Source organism: Sceloporus undulatus, chromosome 5 (genome assembly GCF_019175285.1).
Source record: "Sceloporus undulatus isolate JIND9_A2432 ecotype Alabama chromosome 5, SceUnd_v1.1, whole genome shotgun sequence".
Classification (NCBI taxonomy): domain Eukaryota; kingdom Metazoa; phylum Chordata; class Lepidosauria; order Squamata; family Phrynosomatidae; genus Sceloporus; species Sceloporus undulatus.
In genome coordinates, this window is record NC_056526.1 from 26,054,546 (window position 1) to 26,074,997 (window position 20,452).

At 41.3% G+C, this 20,452-nt stretch overlaps 1 protein-coding gene across 5 annotated transcripts in view; it reads right to left on the bottom strand.

Moving 5' to 3' along the window:
* The window catches only part of ATP6V0A4 (ATPase H+ transporting V0 subunit a4), a 50,135-nt gene that overhangs the window by 24,545 nt on the left and 5,138 nt on the right, over positions 1–20,452 (bottom strand). For 2 of the 5 annotated variants that reach the window (XM_042470351.1, XM_042470348.1), the window contains exons 2-10: positions 17,407–17,536; positions 16,858–16,936; positions 14,834–14,928; positions 13,760–13,885; positions 11,337–11,431; positions 8,995–9,121; positions 8,773–8,855; positions 5,032–5,125; positions 1,641–1,853 (exon numbers count right to left, since the gene is read on the bottom strand). In XM_042470351.1, the coding sequence (XP_042326285.1) occupies positions 1,641–1,853; positions 5,032–5,125; positions 8,773–8,855; positions 8,995–9,121; positions 11,337–11,431; positions 13,760–13,885; positions 14,834–14,928; positions 16,858–16,936; positions 17,407–17,523 (1,029 nt within the window). In that variant the 5' untranslated portion in view covers positions 17,524–17,536. Of the gene's footprint in view, positions 1–1,640; positions 1,854–5,031; positions 5,126–8,772; positions 8,856–8,994; positions 9,122–11,336; positions 11,432–13,759; positions 13,886–14,833; positions 14,929–16,857; positions 16,937–17,406; positions 17,537–20,339; positions 20,448–20,452 lie in introns of those variants that run through there. The other 3 variants (XM_042470350.1, XM_042470352.1, XM_042470353.1) reach the window with 3 other exon arrangements.

Genomic DNA, 20,452 nt, shown 5'->3' on the forward strand with positions numbered 1-20,452 from the left:
AGGGTTTGGGAAAGTGGTCAATGGGCATGTTGACTAGGCAGGTATGAGCCAAAAATATAAATTTTCGATGCTCTGATAGTGAAGTACAAGCTCTGATCATAAATGCATCACAACTTTAAAAACTAGTTTAACTATCATAGCACCTACCAATACTTTTGGCCTTCATCAATAAACTGAATGAAATACTGAAAGTAAAAGGCATCAGTTACAGTATTGTAATGTATGAAACAATCAGCAGGAGGGGGCAATCATATAATTGTAGAGTATAATAGTTCCTGACGTTTTATTTTTTTCTTTGAGCCAGTGTGGCATAGTGGTTTGAGTGTTCAACTGCAACTCTGTAGATCAGGGTTTGATTCCTGGGTGGGCAATGAAACCCACTGGGTGACTTTAGGCAAGTCACATGCTCTCAACATCAGGGAATAGCAAACCTCCTCTGAACAAATGTTGTCAAAAAAACGCCATGAGAGCTTCACCTTAAAGTCACCATAAATCAGAAATGACTTCAAGGCACACAACAACAATACTTGGATTGCTACTTAGGCCTTTTGCTTCTTGAGAACGCATGACTCACTTGAAAAGACAGTAACGCTAGGGAATTTATCACACGGGAGGGAAGCACCCAAATCCAGTGGTTAAACGAGGTTTAAACCCACGAATATCCCACAAGAGCGGAATTGTTTTCAGATGCTGTCATGTGACTTGGGCATTAACACATTAACCTGTGCAGAAAGTTGTAAAATTGCACCGCTTCTTAACTTTGGGGAAATCCTCAAGTTAAAAAGCGGTGCAATTTTGTGGCTTTCTGCACGGGTTAATGTTGGGGTAATGTCAAAATCACCCAACATGTCTGAAAGCAATCCCACTCTTGCAAGATATTTCAGGATTTAAATCCCATTTATCCATGGGATTTGGGTGTTTTGCCTCCCATGTGATAAACTTAGAAGGTAATAAGAGAGAAAGACTGCATGCCAGATGGATAGACTCAGTCAGGGAGGTCATGGGGCTGAATTTGCAAGACGTAAACAGAGCAGTGGAGGACAGAGGATCTTGGAGATGTCTCATCCACAGGGTTGCCATGAAACAGGATCAATTCAAGGGCACTTAAGAACAAGAACATTTTCTGAGGGCACTTCTCCCCCCCCCCCATGTCTGTATCATCTGGAGTGCACCTTCCTCAAGCCTTTCTATACATACTGTGTCTTCATGTAAGCAATGTATGAAAGGGCCTCAGGTATGCATTTACTGTACTATTTGTATCTTAAAAACAGTGCCGTATATGCTGGGTTAGCTATAATATAAATCAGGGGTGGGCAACGGTGTTATATTGGGAGCCTGGTTTTGCCCATGTGCAAGTTAGCAGGCCACTCAGATGGATCTCCCCCCAAAATTGGCTTCCAAATGGGTTTGTCATTAGTGCTGGGGATCAGAGGAGTGTGGGAAGCACATTTATTTAGGATGATTTCCCTCCCCCCCAAAACTGAGGGGAAATAGGGGGCTTAGTGTCTTTGACAGTCTCTCCTGGGAGGTTCTAAAATGAGAGTGGGGCCACATGTGGCTTGCAAACCTACTGAGTCAATCATCCAAAGCCCATTAATCTCACAGAAATCAGGTGAATAAATCGATGTACAGCATCTCACCATTCCTTGATTCAGAGCCCTTTTTATTCTGCATGTGTCTGTCACAGGGAACCAGATCTCTGCAATCACACATTGCTGTGTGACATCAATGTTGCAAGAATTCAGGATGTGGTAGATGGCCTTCATTTTTTTCACCTTGATCCCCCAGCTCCACAGGTTGGCAGATGCTTCCTTCAACAGTCCCTGGCGATGAGACTCTGTTTGGGTGATCACCTGTAAACAAAGCATCAGTAAACAAACTTTAACTATTTTGGGGTTGTTCCCACTACATTTTAAACCGGATCTCAGTCCGGTGTAAACCAAGATGATTCCCACTTAATTTGAATCCCTGAGGTGATCTGGAAGGGGGACCATGGTTTTTACTCATTTTTACCCATTTAACCCGCATCGAAAAGATGCTGGTAAAATGGGGTGTTTTTTGGGCTGAATCGATTTATTTGGAAATAAATCAATTCAGCCCAAGTGGGAAGTAAGCGGAATTGAATCGGATTCGAATCTGCCTTGGTTCCCACTGGCAGTGGCTTTCCTGGCCATACCTCCATGCTCTGTCCTCAGTCCTCCTGGCCTGCCTCTCTCCTTCTGCCCCGGCCTCTCATCTACCCAGGTATGATTCTATTCTATTCTTTGATGGAGGGAAACATGGCAGGGAAGCTGTGGCTGTCACATTCTGCACCAATTCTTGAAACCAGTGCAAACATAGTGGGAACCACGCTGTTTGCTGAACCTGTTTCAGGAATCGGTGCAGGAAGTGAATCAAGAGGTAAGTGGGAATGAGGCCCTTGTTTTGTTCTCTAGGAACACTACTCACCCACCCTTTGACCTACTACAAAGCCACCCAAGTCCTGTAGCTGTTTTCATTCCCCCACTATCGCCTTATTATAAAAACTGTTTCATAACAATGGGTATCAAAATTTGGGCCCTCCAGATATTTTGGAATTCAACTCCATGAAGCTCCAGTTAGCATAGTCGATGATCAGGGATTTGGTAGTTAAAGTGCAAAACATTTAAAGATCAAAGGCTGAAAAGCCTTGATATAAAAAATAGCCATGCCACGATGGAAGATGATCTACAAAAAATCCTACAATGACCTAGTTCAGATTCGAAATCTCCTGTCTGTGAGCCACATATGGCCCATGGGGGGCTCTTGTCTGGCCTACAATCTTCTTCTGCAATTATCTCCACTCCACAATTGGAGATAAGCGCAAGGGGTATTTAAAAACTGTCAAGCAGTTGCACAGAAGCAAGCTCTGTTGGTAAGCCCAGTTGGTCTTGCCTAACTGCAGCAGCAAAAGTAATCCAAGAGCAGCTGCTGTTTTAAATATATGTATGCATATGTATATGTATTTTATTTGTTATTATAATCTGCTTTTTCTGCAATGTGCTCAAGGTGGCATACACACTTCCTTTCCTCCCCACTTCATCTTCACAACCCTGTCAGGTGGTCAGGGCAGAGACTGATTGGCCTATGTTCATCCATTGAATTTCAGGCCCTGCAAAGATTGGAACTACAGTCTCCCAAGCCTCAGCCCAGCACTCTAAACTTTACCACATTGGCTCCCATGATGTCCCTGATATCAGTAGGCATCTATGACAGAGCAGGGATTCAAAAGGCTGGTCTTCTAGAGTCCTAGTCCAACATGCACACCACTACACCATGATGGCTCATATGTACATACCCATTTAGAATCAAATTTCAGAAACTTCTGAACCAGGAATTCCTAAACTCCTTCCTGGGCAAAACTATTTACTATTTTTTTTTTGTTTTTGTTTTGTTTTATTTGCAAACCAAATATATTATGTATAGAGCCAGCATGGTGCAGTGGCTTATCATGCCCTGCTTCCAGATCATGGACATGGACTCTGACTCAGAGACTGAAGCAGTGAACCTGCTGGGACCTGCTACTGAACCAGAACAGGAGGAGGGTCCAGAGCCAGGAGGTTCTGGTCTCAGAGACAGACCAGAGTGCAGTAACTGCTCTGGTAAAGAGTTCTGCCCATTCAGATGATGAAAACAATGTACCCTTACCTACATTTGCTGAGCCAAGACAAAAGGAGAGTTTGAGGGGGTCTCAAACAATTTATAGGAAGCAGCAATTAATTGTGTTGATCTGCTGATCTATAAATTCCCAGACCTGCCCTCCAGGAGTTGTTGGAAATTATCTGAACTACCTGGCTCCTCATCATGTTCCTGAACTCTGTATGGTGTACTGGTGAAATGCCCTTACTGCACCCATTCATAGCTACGAGGTTGTGGGTTCAATCCTCAGCAGGGCTCCAGGGTCCACTCAGCCTTGAATCCTTCGGTAGTTTGCTAGAGTGAGTATCCAACTTGTTAGGGGCAATTAGCTTACACATTGTAAACCGCATAGGGAGTGCATAAGTGCTCTGGTAAGCGGTACAGAAATGTACTTGCTATTGCTGTTGCTATTGCTTGACCTGGACTACATTTATTGACTATGGATGCCATGTACCTGACCTGGACTGGGTTTGTTGATTCTGGATGCCAGGTACCTGACCTGAACTGTCTTTGGTGACTCTGGATGCCTTTACCTGACTTGGACATTGCTGAACTCTGTTTGGGACTTACTGTTTGTACTAAAGTACTAAAGTAAAGTAAGTGCTAAACTGTAAGTTGCTCTTTGACTTGACTTGCTCATTAGCTATGTAGCAATCAGCTTCTGACCTGTTGTCCAGACTGTGTTTGGAACATGGTTTGAATGTTGGACTATGACTCTGGAGACCAGGGTTCGAATACCAGCTGAACCATGGAAGCCCACTGGGTGACGTTGGGCAAGTCACACTCTCTCACTCTCAGAAGATGGCAATGGCAAACCCCCTCTGAAGAAACTTGCAATGAAAATCTCATGGTAGGTTTGCCTTAGGGTTACCATACGTGGGAAAGGACTTGAAGGCACACAACAACAAACAATATTATGTGAAGTCGAAAGCTTTCATAGTTGGCATCCATATATTTTTCTGGGTTTTACAGGCTATGTGGCCATGTTCTAGAAGAGTTTATTCCTGACATTTCACCCGCATCTGTGGCTGGCTTCTCTGAAGATGCCAGCCATAGATGCTGGCGAAACATATTATGTATTTATGTGGTGTGCTTTTATGATTTTTATATAGTCACCAAAAGAAGGCCTTGAGTGTACTTTCAAGATGAAAAGCACCAGGCTTTTCTACTAATAAACAGATCACCTTTTAAGTATCTGAAAACATATCTCTTGCTTCTTCTGTGGATTTATTTGTTTGTTTTTTGTATTCCATGGTAAGCCATGCTGCCAACAAAAAAATTTTCCAAGCTCTGGTCAGGACCATGGGGGTTCAGCTTGTGACACCGATTGTAGCTTAGCACCAAATCATAAGAGCACAGCCAAAGGCCACCTACTGTGTTTAGATCCTCAATCCTTGTGTTCACCCCAGCGGCCATTTCTCGGCGCTCTCCAGCAGACTCTGGGCAAGGGTACACTGTAGCACGGAACCTAGCAGGGAAACAAGAACAAAAGGACTGAACAAACAGTGATTGTTGGACCAAAGTATTTCTTAGACATTAAAACAAGATTATTCCAGAGCCCAGATCAGGACCAAAATAGGTTTTAACCAACAGATCCAGCCAATGTGTCATCAGAACAACTTTTTGTAATATCTTTGAAACATGACTGTAAAAAAGCAATAATCAATATTCCTTGCTACATTACAATCATAATGTAATTCAGTAATAGAATTCACAGGAATAGGCATGTTCATAGAATCATAGCATTGGAAGAGACCACAAGGGCCATCCAGTCCAAGCCCCTGCCATGCAGGAACTCACAATCAAAGCATCTCAACAGATGGCCATCTAGCCTCTGTTTAAAGACCTTCAAAGAAGGAGGCTCCACCACCCTCTGAGGGAACATGTTCCATGGTCAAACAGTTCTCACTGTCAGAAAGTTCCTCCTAATGTTTAGGTGGAATCTCTTTTCCTGTAGTTTCTTAGTCTGGAATATCAGTATGCAAGGGGATCTTGTAGCACTTTTGAGACCAATTAAGAGAAAGAAGTTGTAGTATAAGCCTCATAGACTTGGAGCTGGAACAGACCAGCATAAAAAGTCAGCTTCCAGCCAGCTTGGGAGCATGGCATGCAGATGATGCATGCCCCCAAGACACCTGGAAGCCAACTTGAAGCTGCCTGGCCATTTCCACGGGGGGGGGGGGGGGTTCCAGGCACTCCAGTGATGCAGCATTTATACTGTTTGCAGCTTCTTTTTCAGCCAGCAAAAAGGTGGATTGGGGCTGCAGCATGCGGTTGCCACAGACCCAATCCGGCTTTGTTAGGGGCGGCTTGAAGCCGCCCCTTTAGGACAGTCTATTTCATCCCTTGGTCTACTACTGCCTTAGATGCATGGAGTGAACTGATGCCCTGGAAAGACAGGTATCCAAGGATCAAGCCTACAAAGGCTAATGCTATAACTTCTTTTGTTCAGAGTCAGAAAGGCACAACAAGATCTCTGCAGTCTTTGTATACTGCCTCAGCTAGTAGTTAGTAATGAAAATAGCTCGATATTTCAGTCATGAGTATACTGTAGCTGCAATAAGTCTACCTCAAAACACCATGCTTTGTCTCCATTATACAGGCAGTTACTACCCCTTGACAGTCTTTGCTTATCCATGAACAAGAGAACAGGAGTCCACCTAGTACTGTGCCCTTTCAATTTCAGGCAAAAAGTGCTTCAAATCCATAATAATCTCCAACTCTGAAATAGGATCTTTGACAAAATACTATTTCTTAAAACACCAAGGCAAGCCTCCTAGTCCCTTTGCACAACTTCATATGCCACAGAGTTCTTAACATACATTTTTAAATTGGACTTTATAATCATGTCCGACAGGTTATTCCTCTTTACTGCAACCAACAAGCATTTCACTCCCCTCCCCACATTATCATGGCAATATGGCTTTGATCTCCTAACGGTGTCATTTTTACCATAATGACACATTCATCTAGGAAAGCTCAAGGAGAAATCGCCAGGGAGCTTTCAGTTTGATAAATCTGCTGCTGTGTTCACAGCAGCTTCCCAGCATCCACAAGTGAAAGAGAGGTAGATCCGGACAGTGCTGTCATTTTTTGTTGGTGTTGCAATGCCTCCTCCTTTTTTTTAAAATAAAATAAAATAAAATAAAACAAACCTCTATATGAAAAGCATGGAAATTATTTTTTCAGACCATACCTCCCAGAATCTTCCCATTTAGCATGGCAAACTGAGGGACTAGCAGAACCGTGATCCAAAAACTAAATTTTCCAAGCTATGTGTCTGTGAGAATTTTAATTTGTGAGATTGGTAAATCAATGTCACTACCTACTAAAAAAACCCAACAACTTGTAGCAAAAACTACAAGGGGTAGACCACTGTAATAAGGGGTATCTCTGCAGTGAAGTGTCTCTTCAGTCTAGCTGCTGGGAAATATTAGCAGTTTTCAGTAGCACAAATTATGTGGTAAATGTCTGTAAGGAATGACAAAAGCACACCATGACCAGGATTGCCAGCAGTGGTCCAAGCTGGGGAGGGATACATAAACTTGAAATAGCAAGGTAAGAATTGTGGTTACCAGGGATGGGCAAGTGAAGACTGGTCCACATTAGTCCTCCAAGAGACCTTGAAAGGCTGTACCTACTCTCTCTCTCTCTCTCTCTCTCTCTCTCTCTCTCTCACACACACACATACACACACAAATTTTTTCCCCCCTGAAACACATTCTATGGGTTGTGGAGGCATGTTTTTAGTACCTCCTGGGCCCCAGAGAGCATTTTGAGTAAAACCAAGGGGTTCAGGGGGAGTCCAAAAATGTGGAAATGACCTCTACACCCCCTAGCCATCATTTTTGGGCATTGTGAAGCAACCCCCCCCCCTTTTTTTTTTTTTTTTTAGTCCTGGGTGATCCTTGGACCACAAAAATGGCCCTGGGGAGCTGCCTGCTGCCCATGACCCACATTCTGCTAACCCTTGCTCTGAACCGATGATTGTTGGCATACAACTAGACGGTAAGGGTTGCATAGTAGATGCGTTTCTTCATGCTTTGAATAAATTGACCTAATATTTGATATTTTCCAGGTCAGATTTGCTATCGCGTTGAGAAAAGGGAGGTAGGTGACAAGAGCTGGGAATTTCGTTTTGGTTCATTTTTAAAAAAGAATTTACCAAACTTCATAAATTTCTTCATTTGGAAGATAGAAATGATTTGAGATTAAAAGTACTTTTGCAAACTGCCAGATTTCACCCAAGCTTGTCAATTTGCTCAACTTGTTCATGGATGGGATTGTTTTGACATGAGTCAAAATGCTTTAAGATAATCATTTTACATATGTGATAATAATCTAAATCAATGTTAAATCCATCAACTGAATGTATAATTGAATAATACTTAACAAAATAACTTTGAGGACTACATTGCTCAGAATTCTGGGAGCTGGAGTCCCCTCAAAATCCAATGACTATAAATTAAATAAGGATAGAACCATGAACATCACTAATAGATGGAAGGATTAGATGAACTGCAGAAATGGAAACAACTGCAAAGCTCCCAACAGGAAAGAAGAGATATGAGCTAGTGCAAAGGTTTAAACCTTTCAGAATTGATAACCTGGATTATAAAGAACATAAGTTTCATCCCTGGACTTGCTGGGCTGGGTTTACAGTAATGGTAAAAGCTAGCTGATTTCAATGGGAGCCAACATAGATTGAATCCAATCCCATGTTTACACAGAGGGCTACTTATGTGTAGACCCTACATAGGCTAGCAGTGGGTGACATATAGCCCTCACAATGTTGCTAAACTAGAACTTCCAGCATGCCTTACTATGCTATTCAGTAATATATGGAGAGTCACACTTTGCTCAACTCTTGCGTAGACCTATCCACAGATCACAATCAACAGATCACAAAAACAAGGTCCAAAGTCCAACTCACAAATAACAGAAAAGAAAGGAGCAGGTGTGTCACAGAATGTGAGACCAGGTGCCATGATTCTTGAACCTATGTTGGAGTCTTATTTGTCCCTAAACTATGTTGATCAATACACCTCATCAGCTTAAGTAAAAAAACAAAAAACAAAAAACCCCTAAATATATAGCAACAGTTGTTTCTTTTACCCATCACAAATCTTCTTGATTTTCTGTCTGAGCTGCTCCCCTTGGTAGAAAATAATGAAGACATTCTTTTTCATCTCTTCTTTCTGGAGAAAATAAACACAATGTAGGCAGAATTTTTAAAATAATTATACAGCCAACCAAATGCTGCACAAGCAATTTAACTGTACTGTACATCAAACACAGTACTAGAAATGGCAATATGAAAAAGACATCTACACCTACAGTGATAGGATCTTCCAGAGGAGTATCCATTTCACTGAACCTCAAATAGATGTTCCCTCGGCAAGCTCTCCAAAGCAAACGCTCAAAAGGCACCATCCTTTCCCTCTTGATCACACCAGCTATGAATCTGTGGAACACAAAACAAAATGGATACATGGCCAAAATGGATTCCTTCTGCACGGGCTAAGCACTAGAGAGACTAAGAAACATTCCACATATGTGTAAAAACAGATTGGTCATCTTTATGTATTTAGCTGATTCACATATGGATGCACATGACTTAATGCTGCCTCACTCACTTGCACAGCACATGAATCTGCTGTCCTGTTTCTGAGCTAGCATCCACCCACGATGAAAGCTTCATCTGCAGTGTTTTCTTTGTCCTGGCTGGGTCACACTTACAACTGACTTGTTGCACCTAAGGGATCTTTCTCTGCCCCCAACTATACTAGATTCATGGAATCAATTGATCTTAAGTCAATATTTATGTATATCTAGAAACACAGTTACCAGGGGCAGGGGGAGAATGAGGCCATTGTCCTCCAAATAAGAATTCTATCCCTCCATGAAAATGTTATTCATTCCCCAAATGTCTAGCATTTCAGAGAGTGAAGCACTGAAAATCATTCGCTCCTATTATATTGTTCTTTCGGCTTGAATCCAAGCGTATCGTTAGATACACAGTGCCAGTTGTACTTGTCCTCAGCTCTTCTCCAGTAGCTTGCTTAGTGCCTTCTGACCTGCAGGTCTCATCTTCCAGCACTATCTATTGTGTCATTTTGAATTCTCTCATCTTAGGGTTTTCATGATAAAAGACATTTCAGAAGTGGTTTGCCAGTGCCTCCTGCTGCTCATTACAAACAAGTGTTAGCTATGGTGCCACTGCCATTGTCTCTAGGAGATCCACTACCAATGTCACCACCACTACTGCAAAAGCCTATCTGACATGGGAGACCCTACCACCAGCAGTGCTACTGTCAACATAGCATCTCATCTCACAGCAGCAACCAATCCAAAAGACAGTACAGTGTGCCCGCATCATACGTGGGTGCACTTCACGTGGCTTTCAGCATGAACTGAAAGCCACGTGGGGAAGAAGGGGCGGCGTGTCCCATAGGGAACAATGGGGTGTGCGCCCATGGTACATGCTCGCCGCTGCACCACCACGTGCACGAGCCCCATTCATTTAAATGGGGCTCAAGCATAGGTGGAATTCGCTTTACGCGGAGGAGTCCAGAACGGATCCCCCGCATAAAGAAAGGGCTCACATTACCATGGTTGGAATGGCACCACAGCTAACTCTAGCCACAGCTAACTCTAGCTGCACTACAGGTAACTCTAGCCATAGCCAGTTCTACCTGTACAGTTGTTAATTCTATGTGGTATGCTGTCAAGAATATTCTTTTATAAAGTAATGCTTGAAGATATTAATTAAAACATAGAAGTAAAGAATAGGCCAACTTTTAACTCTATGGCTTGCACACAAAACTAATTCCCAGGATGCCCCAGCTCAGAGATGAACAGGACCTCTAGACATTGTTGTGCTGCAATTCCCATCAATCCTAGCCAACATAACCAATGATAAGGAATGATATGAGCTGTAGTCCAACAACCCCTAGAGGGCCATAAGCAGTCCACCTCTGCTTCCTAAAATGGAATGATGTAGATGTAGAATTATGTGTTGTGTCTCTAAAGTAGGGGTACCATATAAACTCTTTTTCTAAAACATATCCTCTTTTTCAGAGTTAAAATTTCTGCCTGGGTGGATTTTTAAAATGTCCACTGCTGCTTCACCTCCTGCCCACAGATGCTGCCAGTCATAACAGCGATCAGTGTTTTGAAGCAGACAGTCGGTAAATATGCCCTCTTTTTTTGCATTTCACAATATGGTAAACCTAAGGACTTTATCACATGGGGACAACTGGAAGTATAAACGGGGATTATCCTGTGAACAATGTGCATTCTCAATTAGTTTTTTCACACAACATCAAGATTAAACGGCCATTATCCTGGGAATATCCTGCCAAAATCATGCAATTGCAATAAAGGTTTTCACACAATGTCGCACTGAAATGCAATTAAAGTGCCATTAACCAGTGAATAACCAGGTAACAAACAACAAGAAATCATTCATGGGATTTTCCCAGGAATGATTTGTTGCTATTTATTGCCTGGTTATTCCTGGGATAATGACCCTTCTGTGTGAAAATCTTAATTGTGATTTAATAGTAATCGCATGATTTTCAAGGGAAAAACCCTGTTTAAACTTCCAATTTTCCTCCGTATGATAAACTCCATTGAGAGGAAAAGTCTTTGTGGAAATAAACAGAAACAATACTGACCCCAGTTTTGCAGCAACTGCTGCCGGTGTGCTTCTTAGCTCCAACAGCCCAGAGGTGTCTTCATTGAAGAAATCATCAGGCAAATTAGTTTCAGTCTGAAAGCAGGAATAATATTAAGCTCGCTATCTTGAAAATCAGCAGAAGAAAATGTTTGTCATTTCTCATTACTGCTATTATCAGTCTTATTTATGTTGTTTCAGGCCATAGCTATACCAAAATCTTTAATTGGTTAAGATGATATTGATACCTTAGGCATTGTTGTGTGAGGTACTGAGTGGAGAAAGGGCAGGAATAGAGAATGCATGGTCCTCTACATGTTATAGCTTAAAAAAATAATTATTGTCTTTTGAAATATCTGGCGAGCCAAAGTTTCCCCACTCTTGGATTAGGGATTTTGACATGGCTGATTCAGCCATTACAGTTGGGCAGCATCATGAAAAGGCAAAGAGTTAGTTATTTAATTAATAACCACTATATTTTTACATCCAGGATGTCTGACAGATACTAATGGAGGTTTTCTATCTCAGGTGCCAAATACTTCACTGGCTTCACATATTACAGGCCTTCACCCAAACTGAAGGATACGATATACTGTGGAGCACAGACAGGGCAGGTCCACCCTTCCTTCCTCAACCATGTTTTCAGTCCAAATCATGCTTTTTGTTTCGTGGTAAGTGGCCATTGTTGTTGTTGTGTGCCTTCAAGTCGTTTCTGACTTACGGCGACTCTAACGTGATGCTAAACTTCTTGACAAGTTTCTTCAGAGGGGGGTTGCTATAGCTATCCTCTGAGGTTGAGAGTGTGTGACTTACGCAAGGTCGCCCTGTGGGTTTCCATGTCCAAGCCAGATTTGAATCTGGTCCAATGCTCAAACCACTATGCCACACTGGCTCTCTAAGTAGCCACAGGAGAAGGAAAAAGGTCTCACTACTACCCAATCACAGGTTTCCTTAAGACCTAATTGACACATAGGAGGAACAATTTTTATCAGGACTGGGACTTGAAAAGAGATGTTAAAAGGAGTCAGTCTGGCATAGTGATTTGAATGTTGGGCTATAACTCTGGAGACTAGGGTTCAAGTCCCAGCTCAGCCATGAAACCCACTAAGTCACCTTGCACAAGTTACATGCTCACAGCCTCAGGTGAAAGCAATGGCAAACCTCATCTGAAAAATATTGCCAAGAAAACCCCATGATACAGTTGCTTTAGGGTCACCATAAGTTAGAAATATCTTGAAGGCACACAACAAAAAATCCATACATTGCAATACTGGAAGAAAATACAAACATACATGTCTAGTACTCAGATTTTCAAAAGGCCCAATGTAGTTGCTAGTATCACAATTCAAATAATAGCGTTTGACCCTTAGTTCTTGCTATCAGATTTTGAGTACCAGCTTGAAGAGCCAAATGAGTGTGATAGCTAACTGGCAAAAGGAGGGAGGGATAAGCACAATACAAATGAAAGACACCAAGATCCCAGAAAAAAGGGATATGTACAGCTAACAGGTTTTACAGGCCCCTGAATATGTGTGGTGTAATGGTTTTTGAGCATTGGACTACAACTCAGGAGACTAGGGTTTGAATCCCTGCTTGGCTATGAAAATCCACTGGGTGACCTTTGGTAAGTCACATACTCTCAGCTCCAGGGATCCCAATGATAGGTTCACCTTAGAGTCACCATGTCAGAAATGACTTGAAGTCACACAACAACAGAGTTAGGCCCCTTTATTACATTTTGTATCCTGCAGAGGGAATTGTGTGGGCCACTGATCACATACAGATTAATATCCTCTTGGAGCTTTACACTTGTTCTTGTTGTTGTATGCCTCCAAGTCATTTTTTTACTTATGGCAACCCTAAGGTGAACCTATCATAGTGTTTTCTTGGCAAGTTTCTTAAGAAGGGATTTGCCATTGCCATCCTCTGAAGTTGAGAGAGTGTGACTTGCCCAAGGTTACCCAGTGGGTTTTTATGCTCGGGCATAGATTTGAACCCTGGTCTCCAGAATTATAGTCCAATGCTCAAACTACTACACCATGCTGGGCCTCAAACTTTTCCACAAGTGTATAAAGAGATATCCTATGCAACAGTTCTTCCAGGCTGCTTAACTGATGGGGGATGGCACCACGGTGCAGCTCTACACCTGACTTAAAATGGCTACTGACTGGCTCCAGGGATACACAGGGAAAGCTCGCTTCTTCATGCCACTACCTGGTTGGGAACCTTTGCCATTCCTCTTTGGCAGCCAGACTTCCATGTAAATGTGTTGGCAGAACTTTATGTTCTACCAGCTTCATTAAGAATCTTGGCCACAGTTTGAACAAGGGTTGTATGGGTTGCCATACATGCCATACAAAGGGAGGCAAGTCTTAACTAAATCATATTCACCAAGTCCTATGACATATTTAAACTTGACATTACCTCAAAAAAGTCCTGGGTTTTCTTCAGAAGATGCTTTAGTTCAGTGAGTTCTAGAAAGTTCTGCCTCAATGCTTGCAGGTTCTGGTTGGCCTCTTGTAGCTCCCCTTCCAATTTCTCCAAAACTGCCTGTTAATAGGCAGAGAAAAAACAAAAACAAAGGCAGATCCAATTATTCCTTCACGCACCTTGATGCTGACAAAACAGATTACTACAAAGATGGATTATTATGTGGTAAACCTTTCAAAACATGTCTCTCGGCAGGTTAGGCAATCTTGCAGCAAATATTAAAATCTGTTTCTGAGCATGAATGATTCATGAACGATTCAAATTATGTACAGACACTAAAATAAGTAACAGAAACACAACAAATCTTCAGTTAGCAGTAAGGGAAATGATGAATGACAGCGTTGAGTTGCTAACAACTTTTGTAGCAATTGCTTTTTTAGGATACAAAGCTCTCCTGTATTTCTCAACTCCCAGAGGCTGTAATAATGAACACATTTACTAGCGCAGGGGAGGATGCATACAGACCCAAAGCTGTTTTTGTGGCCCTTGGTCCTTCTAGACTTTCTAGACTACCCTTCTTCTTGCCAAACAGAAAGGACAACGTGCCTCTGCTGGAATTCATATTCCATAAATTTAAGCAGGCAGTAGAGAAAACTGGTCAATCCCCTCCCCTAACTCTCATATCAGAATTTAGTCAAGACATGTTCACTTAAGAGAGAGCATATAGCAATTTATCTTTTCTTTCCTTAAAGCAGTGACCTTCACTACTTTTCAAGAGGGAGCCACTTTGACCATGTTATGTGGAATCCTCTCCTCTCCCAACTCCACCCCAAGTCAACTGGCAAAACTAGACTTGTCTGGAGACCTTTTGAGGACCTCTCTTCCACCTCATTCAAGCAAGGCTTCCATGCCCTTCCAACTGTCTCCATTTGGCAGAGACAGTCCCAATTAACCCTCTGTCATCAGAAGGCCTCCAGATAACCATAAGTTTGACAAGAAAGAACAGTTTCTCCTATTTCTTCTCAGACCATGATTGACACATGCATGTAGCTATCACAAATGCCTTACCTCTAGATCAATCATTTCTCTTGGTAGTGGAGTCTCAGGATATTTCCCAGGCTTATGAAACAGTATCTCATCTCCCATCTCAATTTCTAGGAAGCCTGTGAGTACACCAAAGAGAAGAATCAAGCCAACTATTTTTTTTGCAATAATACAGAAAGAAAGAAAAATGACAGTGGAGGATCTACATAATTTCAACCTAGACAATGAGGAAATCGAAATAGTTAGATTTCCCATACCTTGGATCAAACATTGATCAGGTAGAAGACTGTAGTCAAGAAATAATAAGGCTAGGAATGGGAAGGGCAGTAATGAAAAAAAAACCCCTAGACAAGATCCTTAAATACACATCAGAGCACTAAAGTTAGAATCGTCCAAGACAGTGTATTCCGCATCACCATGTAGAGATGTGAGAGCTGGACAGTGAAGAAAGCAGATAAAAAGAAAATCAACTCATTTGTGATGTGGTGCTGGAGAAGAGTGCTCAGGATACTGAGGACAGCCAAAAAGACAAACAAATGGGTCCTAGAACAGATCAAACCTGAACTCTCCCTGGAAGCCAGGATGATTAAATTGAGGCTGTTGTACTTTGGCCATATCATGAGAAGGCATGACTCATTAGAAAAGACAATAATGCTAGGAAAGGTAGAAGGTAGTCGAAGGAGAGGAAGACTGAAGGTCAATATTTATTTATTGCAAGGATTTATGTCCCGCCTTTCTTGCACATCGGTATTCAAGGCGGGTGGACAGGTCATCATGAGTCAGGGATGACTCATGGATGATTAACAAAAAACAAGAATGGTAAAGTACTGGAGGTGAAGAAGCCCTTTCTTTTTTGGTGCTACTCTGTCCACTAGCAAACAATTCTGTATTCCATTAACTGGGACTAATATTCCACCACACTCATATTTAATAAAACAAAATGGGGGGAATTGTGGAATTATGTGAAACCACACCTATCTGCAGAAACCTATGTCAGGGGAAGAGAAAACCTGGGACTTTGCCAAGCCAGATAGGCAAGATTGGTGGTCAGTTGGGTCTCTACCATCAGGCAGATGATCTGGATGATCTCTCAAGATTACTTCCAACTCTCTGATTCTGAGAAGAAAAGGGCTAGCTGAAACCTGCTAGACTGGTTTGGCTCAGCCAATTTATTTTTAAGCAAAAGTCTGAATGGGCTTCCCTTCTCCCAAATAATGTGCTAAGTGATTTGCAGTTTCATGAGGTATTTAAACTTCTTAGCCAGAGAGCTCTCATACAGCACCAGATTACAAATCCCACGATTCCATGGGATGCAGCCATGGCAGTTAAAGTGATATCAAAGTGCTATAACTGTGTCATGTGGAAGAGGTCATAGACTCAAACAGCTCTTACCCTGTAACCATCAGAAACTGCATTACACCAGAGCAAACTTTTGGTCCATACAAGTCCCTGTACTGTCTTTTGTGATAGTCAGTAGCTCTCCATTGTGTCAGGCGGAGGTCTTCTATATCATCTTTCACTCAATCTCTTTTTAGCTAGAATAGAACCTGGGATTGCATGCATTAAAAGCATGCCCTCTGTACCTTTGAGACATGGCCCCTTCCCTAATAATGACAGAGGGCTCCTCACACTAGCAGTTAGAAAATACTCTGCAGGTGTTCTTTCTTTTTTCTCCTTAAATATTTTCTCTGATAAGAAAAAAGATAGAAAAAGCAACAGAAAGACAAGGGAGAATGACAAATGGAGGACATCATCATCTGAAGCCTCACAAAATTCAATGATTAAAGCAAGGAAATGGCATGTTAAAAGGCTCCCAGAAAACCATTCACTATCTTCCATTCCAATTTACACAGAATTTCTGGACACCTATTGAATGTTAAAATAAAAGAAAAAAATCTGGAAAGAGCAAGAGTCAACAACCTTTACAAGAAAGTGACTGAAGTTTGAATTTCTTTGGTTTTGTGAGAGAGAAATCCATTCTGTTGTTTGATTGCTTCACTAAATACAGTCCTGCAGAAATAAAATGAAATAAAACAAAACCTACTTACGAAGGATCCTTTCCAAGGATTCACATCGTCTCACTTCATTCACAAACTTTCTTTGGAAGCTGTTCACATTCACATTCAACTAAATAATAGATTACACAAAGTAATACAGGTGAATCTACCTTTTTTTTAAAAATATATCTTTATTCAAAATAATTGCAGCAGTAAAAAAACATTTACCGGTATATAGATGTCATCCACCACACTTATAACATTTAACAACAAACATCAAATTATAACATCAAACATTGTAGTGTCAGCAAAATCGGGTACAATTAGTATATTCGAACTAACTCATTCCTATTATCTTCAAAATTCTCTTGGAGTAATAACACATTCCTTATATCTTCTTATCTTTTTATTTTTCCTTCAGTGTAAAGTTAAAAATTCTAACTACTGTACATTTGTTGCTTACTACTGCAAAGTGGTGACTAAGCATGGATGAGAACTTCATTTCAGTATTTTTTTAAATAAATATTTATTAACCTTTGCAAAATTCAAAGGGCATTCCTAAAATCCTTATCCACCCAATGGTTTCCAATGGCTACTCACATCTCTGAACTGAACCAGGCCCAGCTCACCAAGTTCTGCCACACAGCAATAGGCCGACTCCACCTGAAGGAAAAGTTGCGACAAACACATCTCTTCGCTCCGAAACACGGACCCCATCTTGCATGTTCCTCTGTGGACACATTGAAAGAAATACCAGCAATTACGGCTTCATCCCTCAGGAGGGTCAGGTGTTATTCTAATGTGCAACATGTGCATTTTGTGCAGTAGGAAAATAAAATGTGCAGTAATAAATAGTCTTTTGTGCAGTGGACCACATGGGTTTCAATCAGGAACAAGGTGAACCTATCATGAGTTGGTCTATCAATCTTGATAAGATTTATTCAAAGGGGCTTTGCCATTTTATTTAGCCCATGGACAGAGAGAGCTTATCTATGCATTGTGGCAGCCACAAATCTAAGCAGGAAGGAGGAAATGAACCATCCAATAGAAGGGATGCAGACACATATTTGAATGTACTTTACACATGTTAATGTCAATATGTAACTGCAAATTAGGGCATAATTTGATGTGTGGCTTTAAGTCTTTTTCAAATTATGGGGACCCTAAGGCAAACCTATCATGGGGTTTTCTTGGCAAGTTTTGTTCAGAAGGGTTTGCCTTCCTCTGAGGCTGAGACAGTGTGTCTTGCCCAAGGTCACCCAGTGGCTTTCCATGGAAGATCTGAACCCTGGTCTACAGAGTTGCAGTGCAATGCTCAGACCACTACATCACACTGGCTCTCTTGAGACACAATTACTACAATTTAAATAAAATCAACATGCATCTCATTAAACTGAGGAAGACTGTAGCCAGCTGAGGTGTCATGTTAGGATGATCTTCACCCTGTGGATCCAAACCTGAGATGTAGACTATTTGGTGTTCTTTTTTGTTGGCTGTTTTATTGAACCATTTCCTGTACTGCTATGTATTTATATGTATTATCCTATTATTTCTTAGATTGTATGTCATAGGCAGGTTTACTCTTATATATTTATTGTTTTAATTACAGCGCTGTGCAAATCTACAGCGCTAAATAAATAAATAAATAATAGAGTAGGGATAAAAAGAATATTCTCTATTATTTGTTTCCCAGTTGAAAAATGGTTTTCCTAATAGGAAACGCCATCAAGAATGGATCTTGTGTGCTGCTTTCGCTCAATATTCAAACATCCCAAAGACTTCCAGAGGACATTTCAAGGCAGAGAAACATGTGGATTTTTTTTTTTTTGTTTTGCATGCAAACTCCACATTTTCAACACAGGAAATGTGTTTTTGCACACAAAAAAAACCCTATGTAAATTTTTTTTCCCCTGGAACAGTTTAGGATGCTCAAATACAGGAGAATGCTGTATAAAATTATTAACTTTCTCCCTCACTGGGGATTATTCAACCTCAAATTATTGAAGGTTTGCATCCCTAACCTAGGGACAACTCCTTGTCATGCCCAGAGGGCAGTCTTTTCTGTTGTCATTAAACATGACAACCTAAACATAAACATTTGCACAGATTATGCTATTCAAAGGGGCCAGCATGGCATAGTAGTTTAAGTGTTAGACTGCATCTCTGGAGACCATGGTATGATTCACTGCTTGGCAATGAAACCCACTAGGTAACCCTGGGCAAGCCACACACTCTCAGCCTCAGGAGAAGGCAATGACAAATCTCCTCTGAACCAATCTAGCAAAGAAAACCTCATGATAGGTTCACTTTAGGGTTGCCATAAATGACTTGAAAGCACACGACAAAGCCATTCATTTTTTTTAAAAGATTGCTTAAAAATTGAGAAATATATGCAACCATATCTGAAAAAGAAGTGTCTTTTTATACCCACTTTTCCTCTACTAGCTAGAAAGGTCTTTTAGAAGCATTGGCAATGAAGACAGTGGAGTGCTGGAGAAACCCTAGAATTTTGGTGTCTAGTTGCAGTAGCATGTCTGCAATAAGCAATACAATAAAATTTGAGCTAGGAAAGAGTAGTATTTTATTCTAGTTACAACAGGCACATTAAACACCAGCAGCCACCAGGGAAAGGCAGAATACAGTCGCCCCTTTGTATTCACAGATTCAACCATCCACGGATTGAAAATGCTCGAAAATAATATAATTTCCAAAAGCAAACTTTGTTTGGGCCATTTGATATAAGGGACACCATTTCACTATACCATTGTATTTAATGGGACTTGAGAATCCATGGATTTTGGCAACCACAAGTGGTTCTGGAATGGATACCAAGGGCCTGGTTGTACAATACTAAATAAGACTGCAGCCTAAAAATTATTTATTCCACAGCCCATTTGCTTTTACTGAATTTCCAGTGATTTTAACATAAATGTTGACCACTTGTAGGTCTCTGGGCCTCCTTGCCTTAATACAGCCATCCCTCCCTATCCATGGATGTTTTTTATCCACAGCTTTAAGCATCCACAGCTTGGAAATATTTTTGAAATATACAAATTTCAAAAAGCAAACCTTGATTGTGACATTTTATGTAAGGGACGCCGTTTTACTATGGCCACTGTATTTAATGGGATTTGAGCATTTGCAGATTTTGGTATCCATGATGGGGATGTCCTGGAACCAAGCCACAGCGGATACCAAGGGCCCAGTGGCCCACTTAGGAACAAAAAGGGCCCACTTAAGAACCAAAAGGCATTAATTACAGAACTGCAGCAGCATTCAATACTGGAATGTACTGATAAACCAGAGTTTGGGGGGGGGAATGTTTTTGGGATTATGAGTCAAAGAATCTCCCCCCCTCCCACGAAATATGGCCAATGACCATGTTGGTGGATAGATTTTGTGAGTAACATTTTCCACGCTCTATAGCAAACATGATGTATGGATTATGCCCATGCCTGCTAAGTAAATGGCTTCTCTCCTTCCATACGGCAAACTTCTCATTCCATAATGCAAGCCCAAAGAATATTACTGACCCTGAAAGAAAGCAAAAATGGAAAGTATGCTTCCTCCGTATCACTTTCCTACACAGTTCTGAAAACTTTTCCTGTTGCTGTTGCCTCATTCCTGCTGCAAAAAAAGGACCAAG